The sequence below is a fragment of the Triticum dicoccoides genome, chromosome 1A, assembly GCF_002162155.2.
Source record: "Triticum dicoccoides isolate Atlit2015 ecotype Zavitan chromosome 1A, WEW_v2.0, whole genome shotgun sequence".
Taxonomy (NCBI): domain Eukaryota; kingdom Viridiplantae; phylum Streptophyta; class Magnoliopsida; order Poales; family Poaceae; genus Triticum; species Triticum dicoccoides.
Window position 1 is genome coordinate 132,996,463 of NC_041380.1, and position 22,941 is coordinate 133,019,403.

At 44.7% G+C, this 22,941-nt stretch overlaps 1 protein-coding gene across 1 annotated transcript; it reads right to left on the reverse strand.

The window, feature by feature from the left end:
* Positions 1–3,031: 3,031 nt before the first annotated feature.
* LOC119366886 (glutathione S-transferase 4-like) lies at positions 3,032–3,750 on the reverse strand. Its single transcript, XM_037632576.1, has 2 exons — positions 3,471–3,750; positions 3,032–3,377 (listed from the first exon to the last, which is right to left on the reverse strand). The coding sequence occupies exons 1-2, from the start codon at positions 3,673–3,675 to the stop codon at positions 3,088–3,090; spliced, it is 495 nt and encodes a 164-aa protein (XP_037488473.1). The 5' UTR covers positions 3,676–3,750; the 3' UTR covers positions 3,032–3,087.
* Positions 3,751–22,941: the final 19,191 nt, after the last annotated feature.

Consider the following 22,941-nt stretch of genomic DNA (forward strand, 5'->3'; position numbering starts at 1 on the left):
TTTTTCTGGGAGTGCTGTTTTGTTTCTCCCCTTGATCACGTGTAACACGTTTACTGTTTTGACTTCTGGTGGAAATTTCTTTTGTTCCCCAGTGTCTTGCTTGAGAGGCTCATCCTCGTCTTCGCTTGGTGTATCCTCCCCCTTGTGTATGGCGTTGAGCTTGCCGGACTGCTTGAAGACCCAACATTCTCTGTGGGTATGATTAGCGGGTTTACCAGGGGTGCTATGGATCTGACATATTTGGTCCAGAATTTTGTTTAGGCTGGACAATTCGTCTTTGGCGCCTTTAGAGGGTGGCTTTTGCTGACCTGGCCGACAGCTTTTGAATCCGGCGTTTACTGCTGTGCTCTTCGTGCTGTCTTCTTTATTCCGGCATTTGTTATTGCTTTTGCGCCGTGATTTCCCATTTCCATCTCTAACTTCGGATATACTGGGGTCGCTGGTGCTGCATCTGGCTAGCCAGCTATCCTTACCCGCGCAAAAGCGGGTCATGAGGCTTGTTAATGCTGCCATTGTTCTCGGCTTTTCTTGGCCGAGGTGTCTGGCAAGCCATTCGTCACTGACGCTATGCTTAAAAGCTGCCAAGGCTTCGGCGTTCGGACAGTCGACAATTTGGTTCTTTTTAGTAAGAAACCTGTTCCAAAGCTTTCGGGCTGACTCTCCAGGCTGTTGAGTTATATGACTCAAATCATCCGCGTCCAGAGGTCGGACATAAGTCCCTTGAAAATTTGCCGAAAAGCGTCTTCGAGCTCTTCCCAACTTCCAATGGAGCTTTCGGGGAGGCTCTTAAGCCAGTGCCGAGTTGGCCCTTTGAGGTTGAGGGGTAAATACTTAATGGCATGGAGATCATCTCCCCGAGCCATGTGGATATGGAGGATATAGTCCTCAATCCAGACCCCAGGGTCTCTTGTTCCATCGTATGCCTCTATGTTACGGGTTTGAATCCCTCTGGAAATTCATGGTCCAGCACCTCATCGGTGAAACATAGGGGGTGTGCGCACCCCTATATCTGGGTATACCGCGTTGTTCGTATGTTTGTTGTGTTGCATCGTATGCTGGAGCACGCTTGCGTGGTCCATAGATGGATCTGGTTTCGCCGTCCTTTTGATGCGAGCCCTCGCGTAGACTGTGTATTGGGTTATGTGCGGCGTTGCTTGCCGCTTTATGTTGGCCGTGAGGTCGTCTATCCAGCCATATGGATGTTTTAATTTTTTGTTGTGGGGGGTCTGAGGCCTCCTCATCGAATTCAGGTAGCAACTTCCGCTTTGGGTAGCTCTTGGTGGGGCGATTGCCGCCGTACTTCGCTGTTGTGTTGAGTACTTTACTCCATCTGATTTGGAGTGTGTCCTGCGCAACCTTGAGCCTTTGCTTCTGCTTTTTCAGACTCCTCGCGGTGGCAACAAGCCTTTGACGGGCATTCTGCTGCTCCGGGTGCCTGTCCGGGGTTATGTCGTCCGGACTATTATCTTTGACAGAATTGGTTTGTTCGGTTTGATTCTCCGTATTGCCGTGGTCCGGCGGTGGTTCGCCCTGCTCCAATGCTGGGTCTATATGATCGTTATTTTTGCCGAGGCGGTATTTGGGGTGGTGCGCCGCCGCTTTGACTGCTTCTCGAGGGAACAAGCCTTCGTTGCATCCTTCCGTTCCTCGGCGTCATCTTCTTTTGTTGTGTCCACCATGTATACGTCATATGATGAGGTGGACGTCCAACGCCCTGTGGGCGATGGTCCCTCTTCGCCTCCCGCATCGTCGTCCATACCGTCAATGTCTTCGGAGTCGTAGTCGAGCATGTCGGTTGAGTCATCGATAGTGGCTATTAAGTGGTTGGTGGGTGGGCGTCGAATTTCTTCGTCGTCCGCATCCCGATCTTGCCGGACATAGTTCGGCCAGGATTCTCTTGACAAGGAGAGAGATCTTAATGAGTTCAGTATGTTGCCAAAGGGCGAGTGCTGAAAAATATCCGTGGAGGTAAACTCCATGATCGGCGCCCAATCGGATTCGATAGGAATGGGCGCAGGCGGTTCGGAGTCCGTGGCCGGAGAAGGATCCGGCAGTTTAACAACACGGCTCCCGTGCAAGGCAAGGTCGATGTTCGGCTCGATCGCCGCTGAGGGTAAGGCCTCCCTGGCGGGGTCCATCCACCCGTCCGCGGAAGGCGCGATTGGCTCTGAATTGAGGGTCCGAGCGGCTGCCGGTGCGATCTCCTTAACACTGTCCAATGGGAGAGCTAAGTCATGCTCATCGTGACCGCGTGGCGCACAAGGCAGAGGCTTGAATGCGTCGAAGATCAAATCTCCACGGATATCGGATGTGTAGTTTAAACTTCCAAATCTGACCTGATGGCCAGGGGCGTAGCTTTCAATCTGCTCCAGATGGCCAAGCGAATTAGCCCGCAGTACAAAGCCGCCGAATACGAAGATCTGTCCGGGAAGAAAAGTCTCACCCTGGACCCTAGAAGCTAGCCTATGGGTAATACAAGAGTAGATCTACCACGAGATCGGAGAGGCTAAACCCTAGAAGCTAGCCTATGGTATGATTGTATGTTGTGGTTGTTGTCCTACGGACTAAAACCCTTCGGTTTATATAGACATCGGAGAGGGTTAGGGTTACACAAGGTCAGTTATAAAGAAGGAAATATCCATATCCGTATTGCCTAGCTTGCCTTCCACGCCAAGTAGAGTCCCATCCGGACACGAGACGAAGTCTTCAATCTTGTATCTTCATAGTCAAACAGTCCGACCAATGGAGATAGTCCGGCTATCCGGAGACCCCCTAATTCAGGACTCCCTCACTCCTTGTCTTTGTCTTAAATATGAGACTCCTCGGATGTCTGACATTTATTATTGCTCCGTTTCCTTTAATTTTTCGTGTCTGCCTACATGCATCGCTGGTATTGATTTGGTGGTGTATATGTTAACAGTCTTACTAAGTCTCAGTCAACTAGACTTCATTATGTTTCAGTCGATACTATATTCATCGAATCATATATTGAGATCCGTGCAAATTTTCTTTTCAATTTTTTCTTTGTTGTTGACCGTTGGGGGTGGTGTAACTGGGTGCACAATAACTTCCTCTGGATGCTTATCATCAGCCGACTTCGAGTTTTTTCTTACATGTTATATCACTTGACCGCGCCTCGTACACGTCGAACAGCTTCGTCAGCTTTGCCGCGTTCTCGTCGATGGCGGTCTGGTCGCGCTCGCAGCCGAGGAACGGGGTGAGGATGCACTGCATCACGATGGTGCCCGCCGGGGTCTGGTGCTGGTGCGCCTCCACCTCCAGCCACACGTCCACCTTCGCCGCCGACTCCGGCGAGCCGGAGCCCAGCAGCTCCGGCTTGTGCTTGCGCAGCACGTGCCTCGCGACGGCGCGCGATTCTGCGTGAAGCTTCATACGATCAGTCCTTTATGGGATTGGGAATTAGTCAACCAAGTGAAAACAAGAAGAGAGGTCGACGGAAGTAGGTGTACCGAAGATGGTGAGGTCGCCGTCCTCGAGAACGGGGACCTGGCCGAAGGGGTTCCTGGCGAGGAAGTCCGGCTGGCGGTGGTCGCCGGCCTCGCGGCTCATGGGGACGAACTCGTACTCCACGCCGGCCTCCTCCAGGCACAGCAGCGCGCGCGCCACGAACGGCGACATCGCCCACCCGTGCACCTTCACCGCCGGCGCCGCCATCGCACCTTTGCTCTGCTCGCTCCCGCTTCCGCTTCTTGGAGATCGACGGGTGCGTGTGTGCTCTTTGATTGACTGCGCCTGCACAATCGAGTTCATCACCATTAAATAGGCGCGGTGTTGCTCATCGTTTGGAGGCCGATGGTGGCGTCACTGCTTGCGTCCGGGGTTGACTATCGCTGCAGTCCAGATCCCACTGTGTTCCATTATATGGTCTCTGGCCTACACGAGCTGTCAGGTTAAATGGTCGATGCAAATGAGATTGGATTAACTACCGTGCATGGGATTCGTGCTAGACAGTGCAAGTTACCTTTTTTTTCATATGATTCAAGGATTGTATCAATTTTATCTTTTGAACACAAAGTCAGATTTATCACCTGGTTGCACATTTGCATTTCTCGTAATGAAGCCTTCCAAACAAAATCAAACATGGTGAAACTGGTAAAAAGAACATGCTTTTTTTTATAAATTTAGGAAAAAGTAAAAAATCTTTAAAAAATGGAACAAACTTGACCTACTGGCGTACTAATATAAAACTTTTGACAAAGAACTCCCTAAAAAATTTGAGCGAAAAAATATATATTCCCAAACAATATAGAGTTACTCTAATATAGTGCTGATTTTGTTTTCTTCGCCATCAATAACGAAAGGCTTTTCTTCGTAAAAAGAAATACTCGACCATTTTCGCTATATATTTAAGAGTTTTATCATGTCTCATATTTCAATTTTAAAAACTGTCCAAATGTATTCAAGGGTGGTCTTATTTCAAAGTATTAATCGCAAGGAACACACTGACACAAACAGATTATAAATTAGACTTTTGATTCAATGGATAAATAAGATTCAAACTTCAAAATCAAATGAAGAAGACATGGGTGAGTGGAGTACTATACGTGTAATCTAAGAAGTAAAGGAAGAGAGAGATTGACTCAGGCATGGGACCCATCCCGTGCATGGTAGAATATCTTTTCTCGGATACAAATGCATGTTCGCTCATCGGCGAAATCAGCCAAGTACTCCATCTGTAGAAACAAGATTAAAATACAAAACAGTCCAGTCAAAAGTTCGGTGATGGTACCCTTGTTTAAGAACATCAAGATTCTTACGGTACTCTGTAAATAAACTTTGTTCATATAGGCCAATTTTGTTGCAGTAATGCTAATAGTAATACCTAATTTTGTTCATATAAAGTATTACAAATTGGATTTACAAAGTTAGTTGTCGACTCACGGAGAAAATTAAAGTTTGTACTTATGATCATGGTATAAATTTAGGGTTTTTTTAATGTAAATGTTCAAATGGCAAATGTAGGAACTTTCGTATGGTGGAAAATCATGGCAATTTTGGTAAAATAAAAATAAAAATGGTTACATGGCCAATTTAAGAAAATGTACTATGTAAAAACATATAAAAGTTAGCTCTCTTGATCATGGCAAATTGCACAGAATACTACTTGTATCATGGCAACCATACATATCATGGCAAATTTACTAACTAAACCAGGCAAAAATATAGAGAAAATTCTACCTATTTTGTGGTAACTAATAGCCATGATGAGTAGAGACACATCATGGCAAAATTGTGTATAGATTTGCCATGTTGTAAACACAATACTTAATGCCATGAAAAAAACACTTTTTGGCAAAATGTGAGAACATTTGGCATGGTACATATATTAGTTTGTGTAAATTTACCACCATGCAGACAAACTAAATGCCATCATGCTTAAAAACAAATTGTGGCAACACAAAAAAATTGTGTAGAATTGTCATGATGCAAACACAAGACTTATCATGATGCCAAAAAAATATCATGGCAAAATGTGTGTAGATTTGCCGTCATGCACCTATGAGTTATCATCTAACCAGGGAATATCATAAATGAATAAAATGTTACATAACATTTCATAAAACCCTAATTTGTGAGCTTTAGACAAACATAACTAACTATGGCAAGACAACTCTAAGTTTTCCACTAATCAACAATGAGCATGAGCAGATGCCATGGTCCAGTATTTAGATTTGCCAACGAGCTAAAAGATTGAGATGCAATGACTTTCAAATGTAGGAAATCTAGGAAGACTTGAAATTTGCTAGGTATGTACAACATGTTTATTTAGAAGGAAGCAAAAAAATATACATTTGCCATCTGACAAGTAGAAACATTTACAGAACTTCCCATGATTTCAGGGGAAAAATTCCTAAATTTTCCATGTCAAAAAAGTACAAGTTCTAAAAATTTCATGCTTTGGAAAATATTTTTTTTTGAATTTGCCATATGACCATAAGAAACACTTTTCAAACATTTGACATTGTGTAGAGAGCAAATTTTTCTTTAGAAAAGGCAATATTATTTACATTTGCCATGTCACAAGTAGTAATATTTTCAATAATTGCCATGATTTTGGAATAAAAAAATCCTAAAAGGTGTCATGTGAACATTAAAATAATTTCTAGATTTGCCATGTTATAGAAAAATAAATATTCTAAATTTTCCATGTGACCATTGTCGGTGTCAAAACCGGCGGATCTCGGATAGGGGGTCCCGAACTGTGCATCTAAAGACGATGGTAACAAGAAACAAGGGACACAATATTTTACCCAGGTTTGGGCCCTCTCTATGGAGGTAATACCCTACGTCCTGCTTGATTGATCTTGATAAATATGAGTATTACAAGAGTTGATCTACCACGATATCGTAATGGCTAAACCCAAGAGGTCTAGCTTGTATGGCTATGGTAATGTATATCTCCCGGACTAAGTCCTCTGGTTCATATAGACACCAGGAGGATCTAGGGTTACACAAGGTCGGTTACAGAGAAGAGAATCTACATATTCCGTCGCCAAGCTTGCCTTCCACGCCAAGGAGATCCCTATCCGGGCACGGGTGCAGTCTTCGGTCTTCATATCTTCACAGCCCATCAGTCCGGCCCATGGCTAACTGGCCGGACGCCCGAGGACCCCTTAGTCCAGGACTCCCTCAGTAGCCCCTGAACCTGGATTCAATGACAAGGTATCCGGCGCGTAGGCCTGTCTTCGGCATTGCAGGGCGGGTTCCTCCTTCCGAACTCCAAAATAGTTTTCAGACGTATCGACGTGTCCGGACCTGTAACACAAACCACACACAACCGCAGAGAAAACATAATTTTACACGAGTCCAATCTGCTGACAACTTTCGGTAACATGACATCACATTTGTCTGGTCATAATTTTGAACCTTTTTCGTCTGCCGCTCCATGTTTCGAGACGCGGTTGCCATTGGCACGTCTTGTCAAAGCAGAGATCGTGTCCCCTTATTATGGGATTCTCATCAATACGGGCGTGGGTAACCCAACCATGCCGTTTACACATCCCTTGGGAGTAGGCGAATTTTAAGGCGAGTGGGGAGGCGTTCAATATTTACTGCCTTTATAAGGAGATAAGAATCCCTTTTCTTCACCAACGCCTTCTCTCTTCCTCTGCCCTTCCATTCTTGAGCTCCAGCACCCAAGTTCTCATCTTCTCCGTCTCGAGCAAGCACTCAACCATGTCTGGATCCGGAGGTCAATGCAAGTGGATATGGCCTCCTCCGTCCAGGAGGAGGACATCACCGAGCATCGGGCCGTCGGGTACCTGGCGAAGGGAATCGCCCACCGCCTTCCGGACCAGGGACAAATCGTTCCCACGACGAAGCCCAATGAGAGGGTAGTATCCATCCCTCATTTCCTCCGCGGGTTAGGGTTTCCACTCCACCCCTTCATCCGCGGGCTAATGTTCTACTACGGGATAGACTTCCATGATCTATCCCCGAACTCCCTCCTCAATATCTCAGCGTTCATCGTCGTGTGTGAGGCCTTCCTCCGCATCCAACCCCACTTCGGGCTGTGGCTCAAGGTCTTCAATGTGAAGAAAAGGTGGTGGACGGCCAGCACGCGGAGTGCGGAGGCGCCATGGTGAGCAAGTTGGCCGATGTCTCCTGGCCGAAAGGCACTTTCGTGGAGACTGTAAAAGAATGGCAGAAACATCGGTTCTATATCACAGCACCCCGCGGCACCACCTGAGCCGCAACTGCCGAACTCAACTCTGGCGCTCCCATGCGACTCACCTCCTGGGTCGAGAAGGGCCTGAACTGGTGTTCGCCAGATGAGCTGACAGCGCTGCAAATGCTCATTCAAAGCATGGTGGATAAAGATATCAAACTCGTCGATATAATCTAGGTGATGCTAGTTTGCCGGATTCTCCCAAGCCAAAGCCGAAGCCGCCCTCTATGGGAGTTCAATCCGAAGAAGCACCATACCCTGAAGAGGCTCTTCGAAACCACTCACGAAGATGCCTGGAGGTTGCTTTTTAAGGGCAACAAAACACCGCCGGCCACAGATTCGGACCGCGAGCATGACATTAGCCACCTCGCCAATGAGGTATGTTATTCTTACTGCATCCCTTACTTGCCTATTCCAAGGATGATGTCTAAGCTTTTATCGTCATCGTTTCTTCAGGACTGGATGGAGAGGGCAAAGCGGATCCAATGTCCAGCTCCGCTACCTGAAGAACCAGTCATCCCGCGTTTAGCGAAGATGCTGGTGTCGGCGCCCTACAAGGCGCCGGAGAAGAAGGCCACAGGGAAGGCTAAGGGGGTCCGGAGTGGCCCCTGATACGTCTCCAACGTATCTATAATTTTTTATTGTTCCATGCCATATTATATTTTGTTTTGGACATTATTGGGCTTTATTATACACTTTTATATTATTTTTGGGACTAACCTATTAACCGGAGGCCCAGCCCTGAATTGTTGTTTTTGCCTATTTCAGAGTTTCGCAGAAAAAGAATATCAAATGGAGTCCAAATGGAATGAAACCTTCGAGAACGTGATTTTCGGAACGAACATGATCCAAAGGACTTGGACCCTACGTCAAGACATCAACCAGGAGGCCGCGAGGTAAGGGGTGCACCTACCCCCCTGGGCGCGCCCTCCACCCTCGTGGACCCCCTATTGCTCCACCGACGTACTCCTTCCTCCTATATATACCTACGTACCCCCAAACTACCAGAGACGGAGCCAAAACCCTAATTTCACCACCGTAACTTTCTGTATCCACGAGATCCCATCTTGGGGCCTGTTCCGGAGCTCCGTCGGAGGGGGCATCGATCACGGAGGGCTTCTACATCAACACCATAGCCCCTCCGATGAAGTGTGAGTAGTTTACTTTAGACCTACGGGTCCATAGTTATTAGCTAGATGGCTTCTTCTCTCTTTTTGGATCTCAATACAATGTTCTCCCCCTCTCTCGTGGAGATCTATTCGATGCAATCTTCTTTTGAGGTGTGTTTGTTGAGATCGATGAATTGTGGGTTTATGATCAAGTTTATCTATAAACAATATTTGAATCTTCTCTGAATTATTTTATGTATGATTGGTTATCTTTGCAAGTCTCTTTGAATTATCAGTTTGGTTTGGCCTACTAGATTGATCTTTCTTGCAATGGGAGAAGTGCTTAGCTTTGGGTTCAATCTTGCGGTGTCCTTTCCCAATGACAGTAGGGGCAGCAAGGCACGTATTGTATTGTTCCATCGAGGATAACAAGATGGGGTTTATATCATATTGCATGAGTTTATCCCTCTACATCATGTCATCTTGCTTAAAGTGTTACTCTGTTCTCTTGAACTTAATACTCTAGATGCATGCTGGATAGTGGTCGATGTGTGGAGTAATAGTAGTAGATGCAGGCAGGAGTCGGTCTACTTGTCTCAGACGTGATGCCTATATACATGATCATACCTAGATATTGTCATAACTATGCTCAATTCTATCAATTGCTCAACAGTAATTTGTTCACCCACCGTAAATACTTATGCTCTTGAGAGAAGCCACTAGTGAAACCTATGGCCCCCGGGTCTATCTTCCATCATATTAATCTTCCAACACTTAGTTATTTTTATTGCCTTTTATTTTGCTTTGCATCTTTATCACAAAAAATACCAAAAATATTATCTTATCATATCTATCAGATCTCACTCTCGTAAGTGATCGGGTAGGGATTGACAACCCCTTATCGCGTTGGTTGCGAGGATTTATTTGTTTGTGTAGGTGTGAGGGACTCGTGCGTGGCCTCCTACTGGATTGATACCTTGGTTCTCAAAAACTGAAGGAAATACTTACGCTACTTTGCTGCATCATCCTTTCCTCTTCAAGGGAAAACCAACGCAAGTGCTCAAGAGGTAGCAAGAAGGATTTCTGGCGCCGTTGCTGGAGAGGTCTATGCAAAAGTCAACACACCAAGTACCCATCACAAACCCTTATCCCCCGCATTACATTATTTGACATTTGCCTCTCGTTGTCCTCTCTCCCACTTCACCCTTGCCATTTTATTCGCCCTCTCTCTCCATCCTCCCTCTCTTTCTCTATTTGCCTCTTTTTGCCCGTCTCTTGTTTGCTCATGTGTTGGATTGCTTTCTTGTCATGATGGTTCAAGATAATATTAAATTGTGTGACTTTACCAATACCAACAACAATGATTTCCTTAGCACTCCGATTGCTCCTCTTACCGATACTGAATCTTGTGAAATCAATGCTGCTTTGTTGAATCTTGTCATGAAAGATCAATTCGCCGGCCTTCCTAGTGAAGATGCCACTACCCATCTAAATAGATTCATTGATTTGTGTGATATGCAAAAGAATATATATGTGGATAATGATATTGTTAAATTGAAGCTATTTCCTTTTTCGCTTAGAGATCGTGCTAAAGCTTGGTTTTCGTCTTTGCCTAAAAATAGTATTGATTCGTGGAATAAGTGCAAAGATGCTTTTATCTCTAAGTATTTTCCTCCCGCTAAGATCATCTCTCTTAGAAATGATATTATGAATTTTAAGCAACTTGATCATGAACATGTTGCACAAGCATGGGAGAGGATAAAATTAATGATACATAATTGCCCTACGCATGGTTTGAATTTGTGGATGATTATACAAATTTTTTATGCCAGATTGAATTTTGCTTCTAGAAATCTTTTAGATTCTGCCGCGGGAGGCACATTTATGGAAATCACTTTAGGAGAAGCTACTAAACTCCTAGATAATATTATGGTTAATTATTCTCAATGGCACACTGAAAGATCTACTAATAAGAAAGTGCATGCGATAGAAGAGATTAATGTTTTGAGTGGAAAGATGGACGAATTTATGAAATTATTTCCTAATAAAAGTGTTTCTTCTGATCCTAATGATATGCCTTTGTCTACTTTGATTGAGAATAATAATGAATCTATGGATGTGAATTTTGTTGGTAGGAATGATTTTGGTAACAACGCGTATAGAGGAAACTTTAATCCTAGGCCGTATCCTAGTAACTCCTCTAATAATTATGGTAATTCCTACAACAATTCTTATGGAAATTATAATAAGATGCCCTCTGATTTTGAATCTAATATTAAAGAATTTATTACTTCGCAAAAGAATTTCAATGCTTTGATTGAAGAAAAATTGCTTAAGGTTGATGAGTTGGCTAGGAACATTGATAGAATTTCTCTTGATGTTGATTCTTTGAAACTTAGATCAATTCCACCTAAGCATGATATCAATGAGTCTCTCAAAGCCATGAGAATTTCCATTGATGAGTGCAAAGAAAGAACCGCTAGGATGCGTGCTAAGAAAGATTGCTTTATAAAAGCGTGTTCTTCTAGTTTCCATGATAATAAAGATGAAGATCTAAAAGTTATTGATGTGTCCCATATTAAATCTTTGTTTTGCAATATGAATCTTGATAATGATGGGACTGAATATGATCCACCTTTACCTAGACGGCGTTCCGAAAATTCGGAGTCTTTAGATCTTGATGCTAAAATTGTTAAAAGTGGGATTGAAGAAGTCAAAACTTTAAATATTAATGAACCCACTATTTTGGATTTCAAGGAATTTAATTATGATAATTGCTCTTTGATGTATTGTATTTCCTTGTTGCAATCCGTGCTAAATTCTCCTCATGCTTATAGTCAAAATAAAGCTTTTACTAAACATATCGTTGATGCTTTGATGCAATCTTATGAAGAAAAACTTTATGATGAGTGGGAACCTACTATTAAAATTAAAATTAAAGATCATGAATGCTATGCTTTGTGTGATTTTGGTTCTAGTGTTTCGACGATTCCAAAGACTTTGTGTGATTTGCTAGGTTTCCGTGATTTTGATGATTGCTCTTTAAACTTACACCTTGCGGATTCCACTGTTAAGAAACCTATGGGAAGAATTAATGATGTTCTTATTGTTGCAAATAGGAATTATGTGCCCGTAGATTTTATTGTTCTTGACATAGATTGCAATCCTCATCTCCTATTATTCTTGGTAGACCTTTCGTTAGAACGATTGGTGCAATTACTAATATGAATGAAGGGAATATTAGATTCCAATTTCCATTAAGGAAAGGCATGGAACTTCCCTAGAAATAAAATTAAATCTCTTTATGAATCTATTATGAGAGCCACTTATGGATTGCCTACCAAAGATGGCAATACCTAGATCTATCCTTGCTTTTATGCCTAGCTAGGGGCGTTAAACGATAGCGCTTGTTGGGAGGCAACCCAATTTTATTTTTATTCCTTGCTTTTTGCTCCTGTTTAGTAATAAATAATTTATCTAGCCTCTGTTTTGGTTGTGTTTTTTTGTGTTTAATTAGTGTTTGTGCCAAGTAGAACCGTTGGGAAGACTTGGGGAAAGTCTTTTTAATCTTGCTATAAAAAAACAGAAACTTTAGCGCTCATGAGAATTGCTGCCATTTTATTTGGAAAGTGATATTTAGTTAATTATTTTTGCAGATGATTAATAGATAAATTCCTCACGTCCAGAAATTTATTTTAGAATTTTTGGGGTTCCAGATCTTGTGTTAGTTACAGATTACTACAGACTGTTCTGTTGTTGACAGATTCTGTTTTTCGTGTGTTGCTTGCTTATTTTGATGAATCTATGCCTAGTAAAATAGTTTATAAACCATAGAGAAGTTGGAATACAGTAGGTTTAACACCAATATAAATAAATAATGAGTTCATTACAATACCTTGAAGTGGTGTTTTCTTTTCTTTTGCTAACGGAGCTCACGAGATTTTCTGTTAAGTTTTGTGTTGTGAAGTTTTCAAGTTTTGGGTGAAAGATTTGATGGATTATGGAACAAGGAGTGCAATAGCCTAAGCTTGGGGCTGCCCACGGCACCCCAAGATAATCTAAGGACACCTAAAAGCCAAAGCTTGGGGATGCCCCGGAAGGCATCCCCTCTTTCGTCTACTTCCATCGGTAACTTTACTTGGAGCTATATTTTTATTCACCACATGATATGTGTTTTGCTTGGAGCGTCTTGTATGATTTGAGTCTTTGCTTTTTAGTTTACCACAATCATCCTTGCTGTACACACCTTTTGAGAGAGACACACATGATTCAGAAATTATTAGAATACTCTATGTGCTTCACTTATATCTTTTGAGTTACATAGTTTTTGATCTAGTACTTCACTTATATCTTTTATAGCACTGTAGTGGTTTTGTTTTGTAGAAACTATTATTCTCTCATGCTTCACTTAGATTATTTTGATAGTCTTAAATAGCATGGTAATTTACTTAAATAATCCTAATATACTAGGTACTCAAGACTAGTAAAAACTTTCTTATGAGTGTGTTGAATGCTAAGAGAAGTTTGATGCTTGATGATTATTTTGAGACATGGAGGTGTGATATCAAAGTTGTTCTAGTTGAGTAGTTGTGAATTTAAAAAATACTTGTGTTGAAGTTTGCAAGTCCCGTAGCATGCACGTATGGTAAACGTTATGTAATAAATTTGAAACATGAGGTGTTCTTTGATTGTCCTCCTTATGAGTGGCGGTCGGGGACGAGCGATGGTCTTTTCCTACCAATCTATCCCCCTAGGAGCATGCGCATAGTGCTTGGTTTTTGATGACTTGTAGATTTTTGCAATAAGTATGTGAGTTCTTTATGACTAATGTTGAGTCCATGGATTATACGCACTCTCACCTTTCCGTCATTGCTAGCCTCTTTGATACAGTTCATTGCCCTTTCTCACATTGAGAGTTGGTGCAAACTTCGCCGGTGCATCCAAATCCCGAGATATGATACGCTCTTTCACACATAAACCTCCTTATATCTTCCTCAAAACAGCCACCATACCTACCTATTATGGCATTTCCATAGCCATTCCGAGATATATTGCCATGCAACTTTCTACCGTTCCATTTATCATGACACGTTCACCATTGTCATATTGCTTTGCATGATCATGTAGTTGACATAGTATTTGTGGCAAAGCCACCATTCATAATCCTTTCATACATGTCACTCTTGGTTCATTGCATATCTCGGTACACCGTCAGAGGCATTCATATAGAGTCATACTTTGTTCTAGTATCGAGTTGTAATCATTGAGTTGTAAATAAATAGAAGTGTGATGATCATCATTTTCTAGAGCATTGTCCCAAGTGAGGGGAAAAAAGAGAAAGGCCATAAAAAAGAGAAGGCCCAAAAAAATGAGAGAAAAAGAGAGAAGGGACAATGTTACTATCCTTTTTACCACACTTGTGCTTCAAAGTAGCACCATAATCTTCATGATAGAACTTGGCTTGTATATTCCAACAATGGGCTTCCTCAAATGCCCTAGGTCTTCGTGAGCAAGCAATTTGGATGCACACACACTTAGTTTTTTTTGTTGAGCTTTCATATATTCATAGCTCTAGTGCATCCGTTGCATGGCAATCCCTACTCCTTGCATTAACATCAATTGATGGGCATCTCCATAGCTTATTGATTAACCTCGTTGATGTGAGACTTTCTCCCTTTTTTGTCTTCTCCACATAACCCAATCATTATATTCTATTCCACCCATAGTGCTATATACATGGCTCACGCTCATATATTGTGTGAAGATTGAAAAAGTTTGAGATTACTAAAGTATGAAACAATTGCTTGGCTTGTCATCGGGGTTGTGCATGATGAGAGCATTCTTGTGTGACGAAAGTGGAGCATGACTAAACTATATGATTTTGTAGGGATGAACTTTCTTTGGCCATGTTATTTTGAGAGGACATAATTGCTTAGTTAGTATGCTTGAAGTATTATTATTTTTATGTCAATATTAAACTTTTAACTTACATCTTTTGGATCTGAATATTCATACCACAATTAAGAAGAATTACATTGAAATTATGCCAGGTAGCATTCCACATCAAAAATTCTGTTTTTATCATTTACCTACTCGAGGACGAGCAGGAATTAAGCTTGGGGATGCTTGCTACGTCTCCAACGTATCTATATTTTTTTTATTGTTCCATGATATATTATATTATGTTTTGGACATGATTGGGCTTTATTATACACTTTTATATTATTTTTTGGACTAACCTATTAACCGGAGGCCCAACCCAGAATTGTTGTTTTTTGCCTATTTCAGAGTTCCGCAGAAAAAGAATATCAAACGGAGTCCAAACGGAATGAAAACTTCGGGAACGTGATTTTCAGAACGAACGTGATCCAGAGGACTTGGACCCTACATCAAGACATCAACCGGGAGGCCACGAGGTAGGGGGCGCGCCTACCCTCCTGGGCGCGCCCTCCACCCTCGTGGGCCCCCTGTTGCTCCACCGACATACTCCTTCCTCCTATATATACCTACGTACCCCCAAACTACCAGAGACGGAGCCAAAACCCTAATTCCACCGCCGTAACTTTCTGTATCCACGAGATCCCATCGTGGAGCCTGTTCTGGAGCTCCGCCGGAGGGGGCATCGATCACGGAGGGCTTCTACATCAACACCATAGCCCCTCCGATGAAGTGTGTGTAGTTTACTTCAGACCTACGGGTCCATAGTTATTAGCTAGATGGCTTCTTCTCTCTTTTTGGATCTCAATACAATGTTCTCCCCCTCTCTCGTGGAGATCTATTCGATGTAATCTTATTTTGCAGTGTATTTGTTGAGACCGATGAATTGTGGGTTTATGGTCAAGTTTATCTATGAACAATATTTGAATCTTCTCTGAATTCTTTTATGTATGATTGGTTATCTTTGCAAGTCTCTTCAAATTATCAGTTTGGCTTGGCCTACTGGATTGATCTTTCTTGCAATGGGAGAAGTGCTTAGCTTTGGGTTCAATCTTGTGGTGTCCTTTCCCAGTGACAGTAGGGGCAGCAAGGCACGTATTGTATTGTTGCCATCAAGGATAACAAGATGGGGTTTATATCATATTGCATGAGTTTATCCCTCTATATCATGTCATCTTGCTTGAAGCATTACTCTGTTCTCTTGAACTTAATACTCTAGATGCATGCTGGATAGCGGTCGATGTGTGGAGTAATAGTCGTAGATGCAGGCAAGAGTTGGTCTACTTGTCTCGTACGTGATGCCTATATACATGATCATACTGCCGAAGTTTTCGGACTGAAGAAGAAACTGGCGGAGGCCGAGGAGGAGCTGGGACAGGTGAAGAGGCAGCTCCAGGAAAAACAAGGTAAGTAATAACCTGTTATGTATTTGAAAAAAGGAAAATGATATGCAATGACCGAAATGCCATGATGTGTATAGAGGCGAAAACCGAGGTCGAGGCCCTAAAAAAAGGCCCTGTTCGAAGCCGAAGGGGAGGCTGTCAAGGAGAAGGCCGCTCGGAAGAAGCTTAAGGCTCAGGTCAATGTGGTCCAACAGGAGCTCGAGGACGCGGTGAAGAAGTGCGAGGCCTTGGAGCGCGATGCATCGGTTCAAGAGACCGAACTCGCCAGGGCTCGTCAGAGTGCGGAGGCAGCCCGAAATGAGGCCCAGGGCGCCCTCCAGGAGATCTCAGAGGCCAGGAAGATCGCGGCGGGTAAGGCATTCAATATGCAAAGAAAGAATGTGAAGATGAAATATAGTTTACTAACCCGGATTCGGAGTTCTTCAGGGGCTTTTACTGATCTGCCACACAGTGTGGCTGACACCGCAGAGTTCTTCTGAGCCGAAGAAGGGAGCTCCATGGAGAAGCTGTTCTGGCCGCAATATCTTGCGCCAGAACATCCGGTTCCCTTCAGCGATCAGCTAAAACAGCTGGTCGAGTTGCATAGGGTGGCCGAACTAGCCATGAAGGATTTAATAGTCCGGTTGTGGCCAGCCGAAGCTATACCCGGCAGTTACTTCGGCCTCGTGAAGCGACTAGTGGATGCATGTCCTCGGCTGGATGTCGTCAAGCGGTCCATCTGCATCGAGGGCGCACGTCTGGCCTTCTCCTATTGCAAGGTCTGGTGGGCGAAGCTGGACGCTGTCAAATTAGCGACCGAGGGGCCGCCGGCGGGCAAGGAGCACTGCGCACCTGAGCGATACTTCGGCGGTGTCTTGGAGGGGTCCCGCATTGTTGCGGATCATTGTGCGAAAGACACTATCTTTGAATGAATGTATTCGATCTTCCTCTACCTTGTATGATAAAACAAAGTGATTGTGCAATATAATGCTTGTTATGCTTTAATTTTTTCCTCCTGTGCGGCTGTGTTGTATGAAATCTGAGGGTTGGCCAGTCGTTGGCTTCTGCCCCCACGTAGGTAGTACGGGGGTGTTCGGGATGGAATCTAAACAATCTTGATCCAATTATATGGTCCTTGAAGGATTTGTTTAGCGCAACGAACCAGGCAACCAGACTATGCGTCTTGAACGCCCTCACTTAGCCATAGGAGTTTTATAATAAAAACATGGGTGCAGCCCCTATTATCCGAACTAGAGTGCTATAAGCGTCTTATCGGAAAGTACCGATCCTTCATGTAATGCGGAAGAAATGTCCAACGATTTGTAACCTCCGAACAACTGACCGGCTCTCGCAGCATCATGATAGTCAGTTTTTGGCTTTCTCTACTGAGGTGCTCCTTTGGATAAACCAAGGCACAATCGCAGTAGTTATCCCTTTACTACCTTAGCCGATATAGCAGAATGTAAGGTAGCAAGCACAGGAGCCGGGCAACCCAACTATTGACCGAAGACATGATTCGGAGCCAATGCATATAATGCTAAATTCGGGGTGGTGAACTATACTTATAAAAAGTGTTCGGACTTTTGTTGTCGTAATGTGGGGTGCTATGAAGCCCCTGGCAAATATCAAACGTACCAAAGTGTATGGGTGCTACCTGATAGGGTTATCCACAGGGGAGCTGAGAGAAAAAGAGAAAGAAAACAGAAAAGGTAAAAAGGTAAAAAGTCAGGGTCCTAAAGCTCTAGCCGCAAACTATTCTCATTGTAATTTAATTAGTACGTCAAGGTGCATTGATACAGGTAGCGCGATAAGCATCATGGTATTTAACATGCCTAAACCAAGGGAGAGCTGCATGTGGGTCCTGGAAAACAGGTAGGGTTATCGTTAACGGAATCACCTAGAAAGTCCCCCATATGTATGCGTTTCTCGCCGTATTGGTGTGTTTATCCTTCAAGAAGACCGATGACCAGACCACCAGATGGGGCCTGTGGGATTGAGACCTGAAAAGGAAACAAGTAAAAGTGAAAGTATGTGTGTATCCGATGTCGGTTGAGTCGTACTATGGACCACAAGCTAGCTATGCCTCCATCGATGCCCATGGGATTTTGAGTGCGTAGTTATGTACGCGTAGCACGAATGCCGCCACTTGATCAGGACTGAGACGGAGGCCGGATTGCTAGTCGAGCTCCTGACGAGCCGATCTCTCCTGCTGTAGAGTAGTTCGGACCCTCTTAACGGTGTCCATGGGCTCGGCAGCCGAATTAAGGTTCTACTTGAGAAGGCCGCTCTGTACTTCTGCTGCTAAGGCAATTGTGTGATCTTCTGTATGGAGGGAGCGTTCCGTATTTCCATTGACCGTTATGACGCTACGTGGACCGAGCATCTTGAGCTTGAGATAAGCATAGTGTGGTACTGCATTGAATCGAGCAAACGCAGTTCATCCGAGCAGTGCGTGATAGCCGCTGCGGAAGGGGACGATATCAAAGATTAACTCCTCGCTTCGGAAGTTGTCCGGAAATCTTAAGACAACCTCTAGTGTGATTGAGCCCGTACAGCGGGCCTCTACACCTGGTATGACTACTTTGAAGGTAGTCCTGGTGGGCTTGATCCTTGATGGGTTAATGCCCATTTTTCGCGATGTATCCTCATAGAGCAGATTGAGGCTGCTACCTCCGTCCATAACAACGCGAGTCGGGTGGAACCCATAAATTATTGGGTCTAGGACCAGTGCGGCTGAGCCACCATGACGAATACTGGTCGGATGATCCCGGCGATCAAAAGTGATCGGGCATGACGACCATGGATTAAACTTTGGGGCGACTGGATCTATCGCATAGACGTCCCTGAGCGCACGCTTGCGCTCCCTCTTGGGGATGTGGGTAGCGTATATCATGTGCACCGTTTTGACCTGAGGGAAAAACTTCTTCTGTCCCCCTATGTTCGGTTTCCAGGGCTCTTTGTCATCGTCCTCGCTTTGCGATCCCTTTTCCCTGTTCTCGGCGTTTAATTTGCCAACCTGTTTAAAAAGCCAGCAATCTCTATTTGTATGATTGGGTGGTTTGTCCGGGGTGCCATGAATCTGGCACGGACGATCAAGTATACGGTCCAAGCTGGATGGGACTGAATTGTTCTTTTGGAATAGTTTCTTCCGCTGACCGGACTTAGAGCTACTGAATCCTGCATTGACCGTCGTATCCTCGGTGTTGTCATTGTTGTTTCGACACTTGTATCTATTGCGTCGAGACTTATCTTTGTTATTTTTAACTTCAGAGGTGTCGGCGTCGCTTGCATTGTTTTTGCTACGGGCCAACCAACTGTCCTCGCCCGCACAAAAGCGGGTCATGAGTGCAGTGAGGGCCGCCATGGATTTTCGCTTTTCTTGGCCGAGGTGGCGAGCGAGCCATTCATCGCGGATACTGTGTTTGAAGGCTGCTAGGGCTTCGGCATCCGGACAATCGATGATTTGGTTCTTTTTAGTTAAGAACCTAGTCCAGAATTTCCTGACAGACTCTCCGGGCTGTTGAACTATGTGGCTTAAGTTATCAGCGTCCGGAGGCCGAACATATATACCTTGGAAGTTATCGAGGAAGGCCTCTTCCAAGTCCTCCCAGCTGCCAATAGAATTTTCGGGCAGACTATTGAGCCAATGTCGAGTTGGCCCCTTGAGTGTTAAAGGGAGGTATTTGATGGCGTGGAGGTCATCACCGCGGGCCATATGAATATGAAGAATGAAGTCTTCGATCCACACCGCGGGGTCTGTGGTTCCATCATATGATTCTATATTCACGGGTTTGAACCCTTCTGGGAATTCATGATCCATGACCTCATCAGTGAAGCAATGAGGGTGTGTGGCGCCTTTATATCGGGTTGTATCGCGACGTAGCTCTGATAGAGTCCGTCTGTGGTTTTCAGCCCACGCATGACTAAGTTTGTCACGTCCGAATAGGTGGCCGTCGTCGCGTGTCGAGGCACGTCCTCGCAATCCGTATATTGATCTGGTATGTCCTGCTTTATTGTTCAGGTTTTGCCAGAGGTCATATGTATGGCCATGGGCTAATTTACCTCTACCTGTGTGATGAGGCGGGGCGGGCTGGTGTTTGGCGTGAGTTGCCGTTTTGTCCCGACCACGTGGTGGTCGGTCAGACGCATTGTACGATGGTGGTATGTATTCCGGCGCCTCCTCATCAAACTGAAGTAGCAATTTGCGCTTTGGGTAGCTTTTGGTTGGGCGCTTGAGGTCGTATTCTTCGACTGCTAGGACATCGGTCCATTTATCATTGAGCAGATCTTGGTCAGCTTGAAGCTGCTGCTGCTTCTTTTTCAGGATCCTTGCAGTGGCTATTAGCTGGGCTTGAAGCGCTCCTGCTCAAGAGGTTCCTCAGGCACGATGAAATCATCGGTGCCGAGGCTCACCTCATCCTCGGAGAGCGGAAGATAACATCCGTCCTCTGAGTCTTCATGTGTGGCCTGTTTACCAGGGCTAACCTTCCTATCTACCCGTTCATCTTATTCATTAGCTATTTCAATGGGGTCTTCATTGTCTTCGACACCTTCTGGAGTGTTATCTTCTCCTGTGCCGGTGTTGCTGTCTTTACTGCGGCATGACTTAGAGCGGCGCCGCTGACGCTGGCGCTTGGATTGTATTTTGGAAGGTTTATCCTCAGCTGGATCTTCCTTGTCATCGTCGTTGTTCTCCTTTGGTGCATCCACCATATATACATCATACGAGGAAATGGCCGTCCAGTGTCTGCTGACTGACGGGTTCTGGGCCTCTTCTTCTCCGGCATCGTCGTCCATACCGTCGATGTCCTCAGAGTCGTAATCAAGTGTGTCGGTCAAATCCTCGACCGTGGCTATGAAGTGGGTGGCGGGTGGGAAGCAAAATTCTTCACCGTCAGCCCCTAGTTCAGACCGGATAGAGTTCGGCTGGGAGTCCTTCGTCAAGGACAGGTTTTTTAACGAGTCTAGCATGTCGCCCAAAGGCGAGTGCTAGAAGATGTATGCGGCGTTGAATTCAAAGATCGATAAACGATCAAGTCCGGCATCCGCGGGCTCACATGGTTCGGAACTTACGGCCAGAGATGAGTCCGGAGTTCCGGTGGCACAAGTACCATGTGAGATCAAGTCTATGTGCGGCTCCAACGCCGGGGAATCTGTGGCCTCCGTGGCGGGGTTGAGCTTCCCGTCCTTGGATGGCGCAGTTTGCTCTGGTCTAAGGCCAGAGCGGTTATGGGAGTTGTCTCCTAGATGCAGTCCGATGACAGATTTAGGTCATCTCCCTCAGTGTGGCCAGGAGTGGTAGCCGCGGTCTCGAATCCGGCGAAGATCAAGTCCCCACGGATGTCCGCAACATAGTTCAAGCTCCCAAATCAGACCTGATGGCCAGGCGCGTAGCTTTTGATCTGCTCCAGATGGCCAAGCGAGTTGGCCCACCGAGCGAAGCTGCTGAACACGAAGATCTGTCCGGGGAGGAAAATTTCTCCTTGGACAGCATCATTATTGATGATTGAAGGGGCCATCAAACCTTTTGGCGACAGCACAGTGGAACTCTCAATGAAAGCACCAATGTCGGTGTCAAAACTGGCGGATCTCGGGTAGGGGGTCCCGAACTGTGCGTCTAAGGTCGATGGTAACAGGAGACAGGGGACACAATGTTTTACCCAGGTTCGGGCCCTCTCTATGGAGGTAATACCCTACGTCCTGCTTGATTGATCTTGATGAATATGAGTATTACAAGAGTTGATCTACCATGAGATCGTAATGGCTAAACCCTAGAGGACTAGCTTGTATGGCTATGGTAATGTATATCTCCCGGACCAAGTCCTCCGGTTTATATAGACACCGGGAGGATCTAGGGTTACACAAGGTCGGTTACAAAGAAGGGAATCTACATATTCCGTCGCCAAGCTTGCCTTCCACGCCAAGGAGAGCCCTATCCGGACACGGGTGTAGTCTTCGGTCTTCGTATCTTCACATCCCATCAGTCCGGCCCATGGCTAACTGGCCAGACACCCGAGGACCCCTTAGTCCAGGACTTCCTCAACCATTAGAAACATTTTTCAAAATTGGCCAAGAGTAGAGAATAAATTTTCTTGAAAGTTATCATGGACCAAGATAAAACATTTGAGCACCTAAAAGTGCAATCATGCCCTCAATCTTATTTTGATGTTGATGGACATATAGGGAACTAATTACGTTTGCTAAGTGCATACACATGATATTAGTCCCTTTGGTAAATTGTGTAGGGATCATGGACACATAAAATGAGATATGACTCAAGCATGACGATAATGATAAAAGAAGTGTAGGCTTTTTCATTTAATCTTGAGTTATTGGGATCCCGCGCTATTAAGAGGATATCGAAGGGGTGTTCAAGATTTTATCAAGTTATCTTCATGTCATTATCTTCCTACACATATACTTGTACACGTATAACAACACCAGTACCATATATACTGCCTTGAACCTACAAATCATCTTAGCCAAAACCCAAGTCCCAAAACACTCCACACGATCCTCTGGCCTGATCATCTGGACTACTTCCTGAATCATCCGGGCATTGCCTGGATCGTCCGGACAGACGTCCAGATCATCCGGCTAGAGGACCAGTACGCACCAGTAGGTTGGTCGTTTAACCGGATCATCCATATCAGTAGTTGAATCTTCTGGGCATTGCCGGGATCATTCGGGTACCCATCCGGGTCATCTAGACATCGCCCGGACACACTGCCCGGATGCATGGTCAGAGAGCCTCTCTATTCGGCTATGCCCGACTGATTCGTTCGGATGCGCAATAGAGAGCATGTCCATCCGGCTTTGGTAG

Excerpts from the sequence above, each read along its gene's own strand:
- LOC119366886 (XM_037632576.1), bottom strand. The coding sequence starts at position 3,675 with ATGGCGGCGCCGGCGGTGAAGGTGCACGGGTGGGCGATGTCGCCGTTC. Across the intron at positions 3,378-3,470 it reads CGGCGACCTCACCATCTTCG|AATCGCGCGCCGTCGCGAGG; the intron begins GTACACCTACTT and ends AGCTTCACGCAG.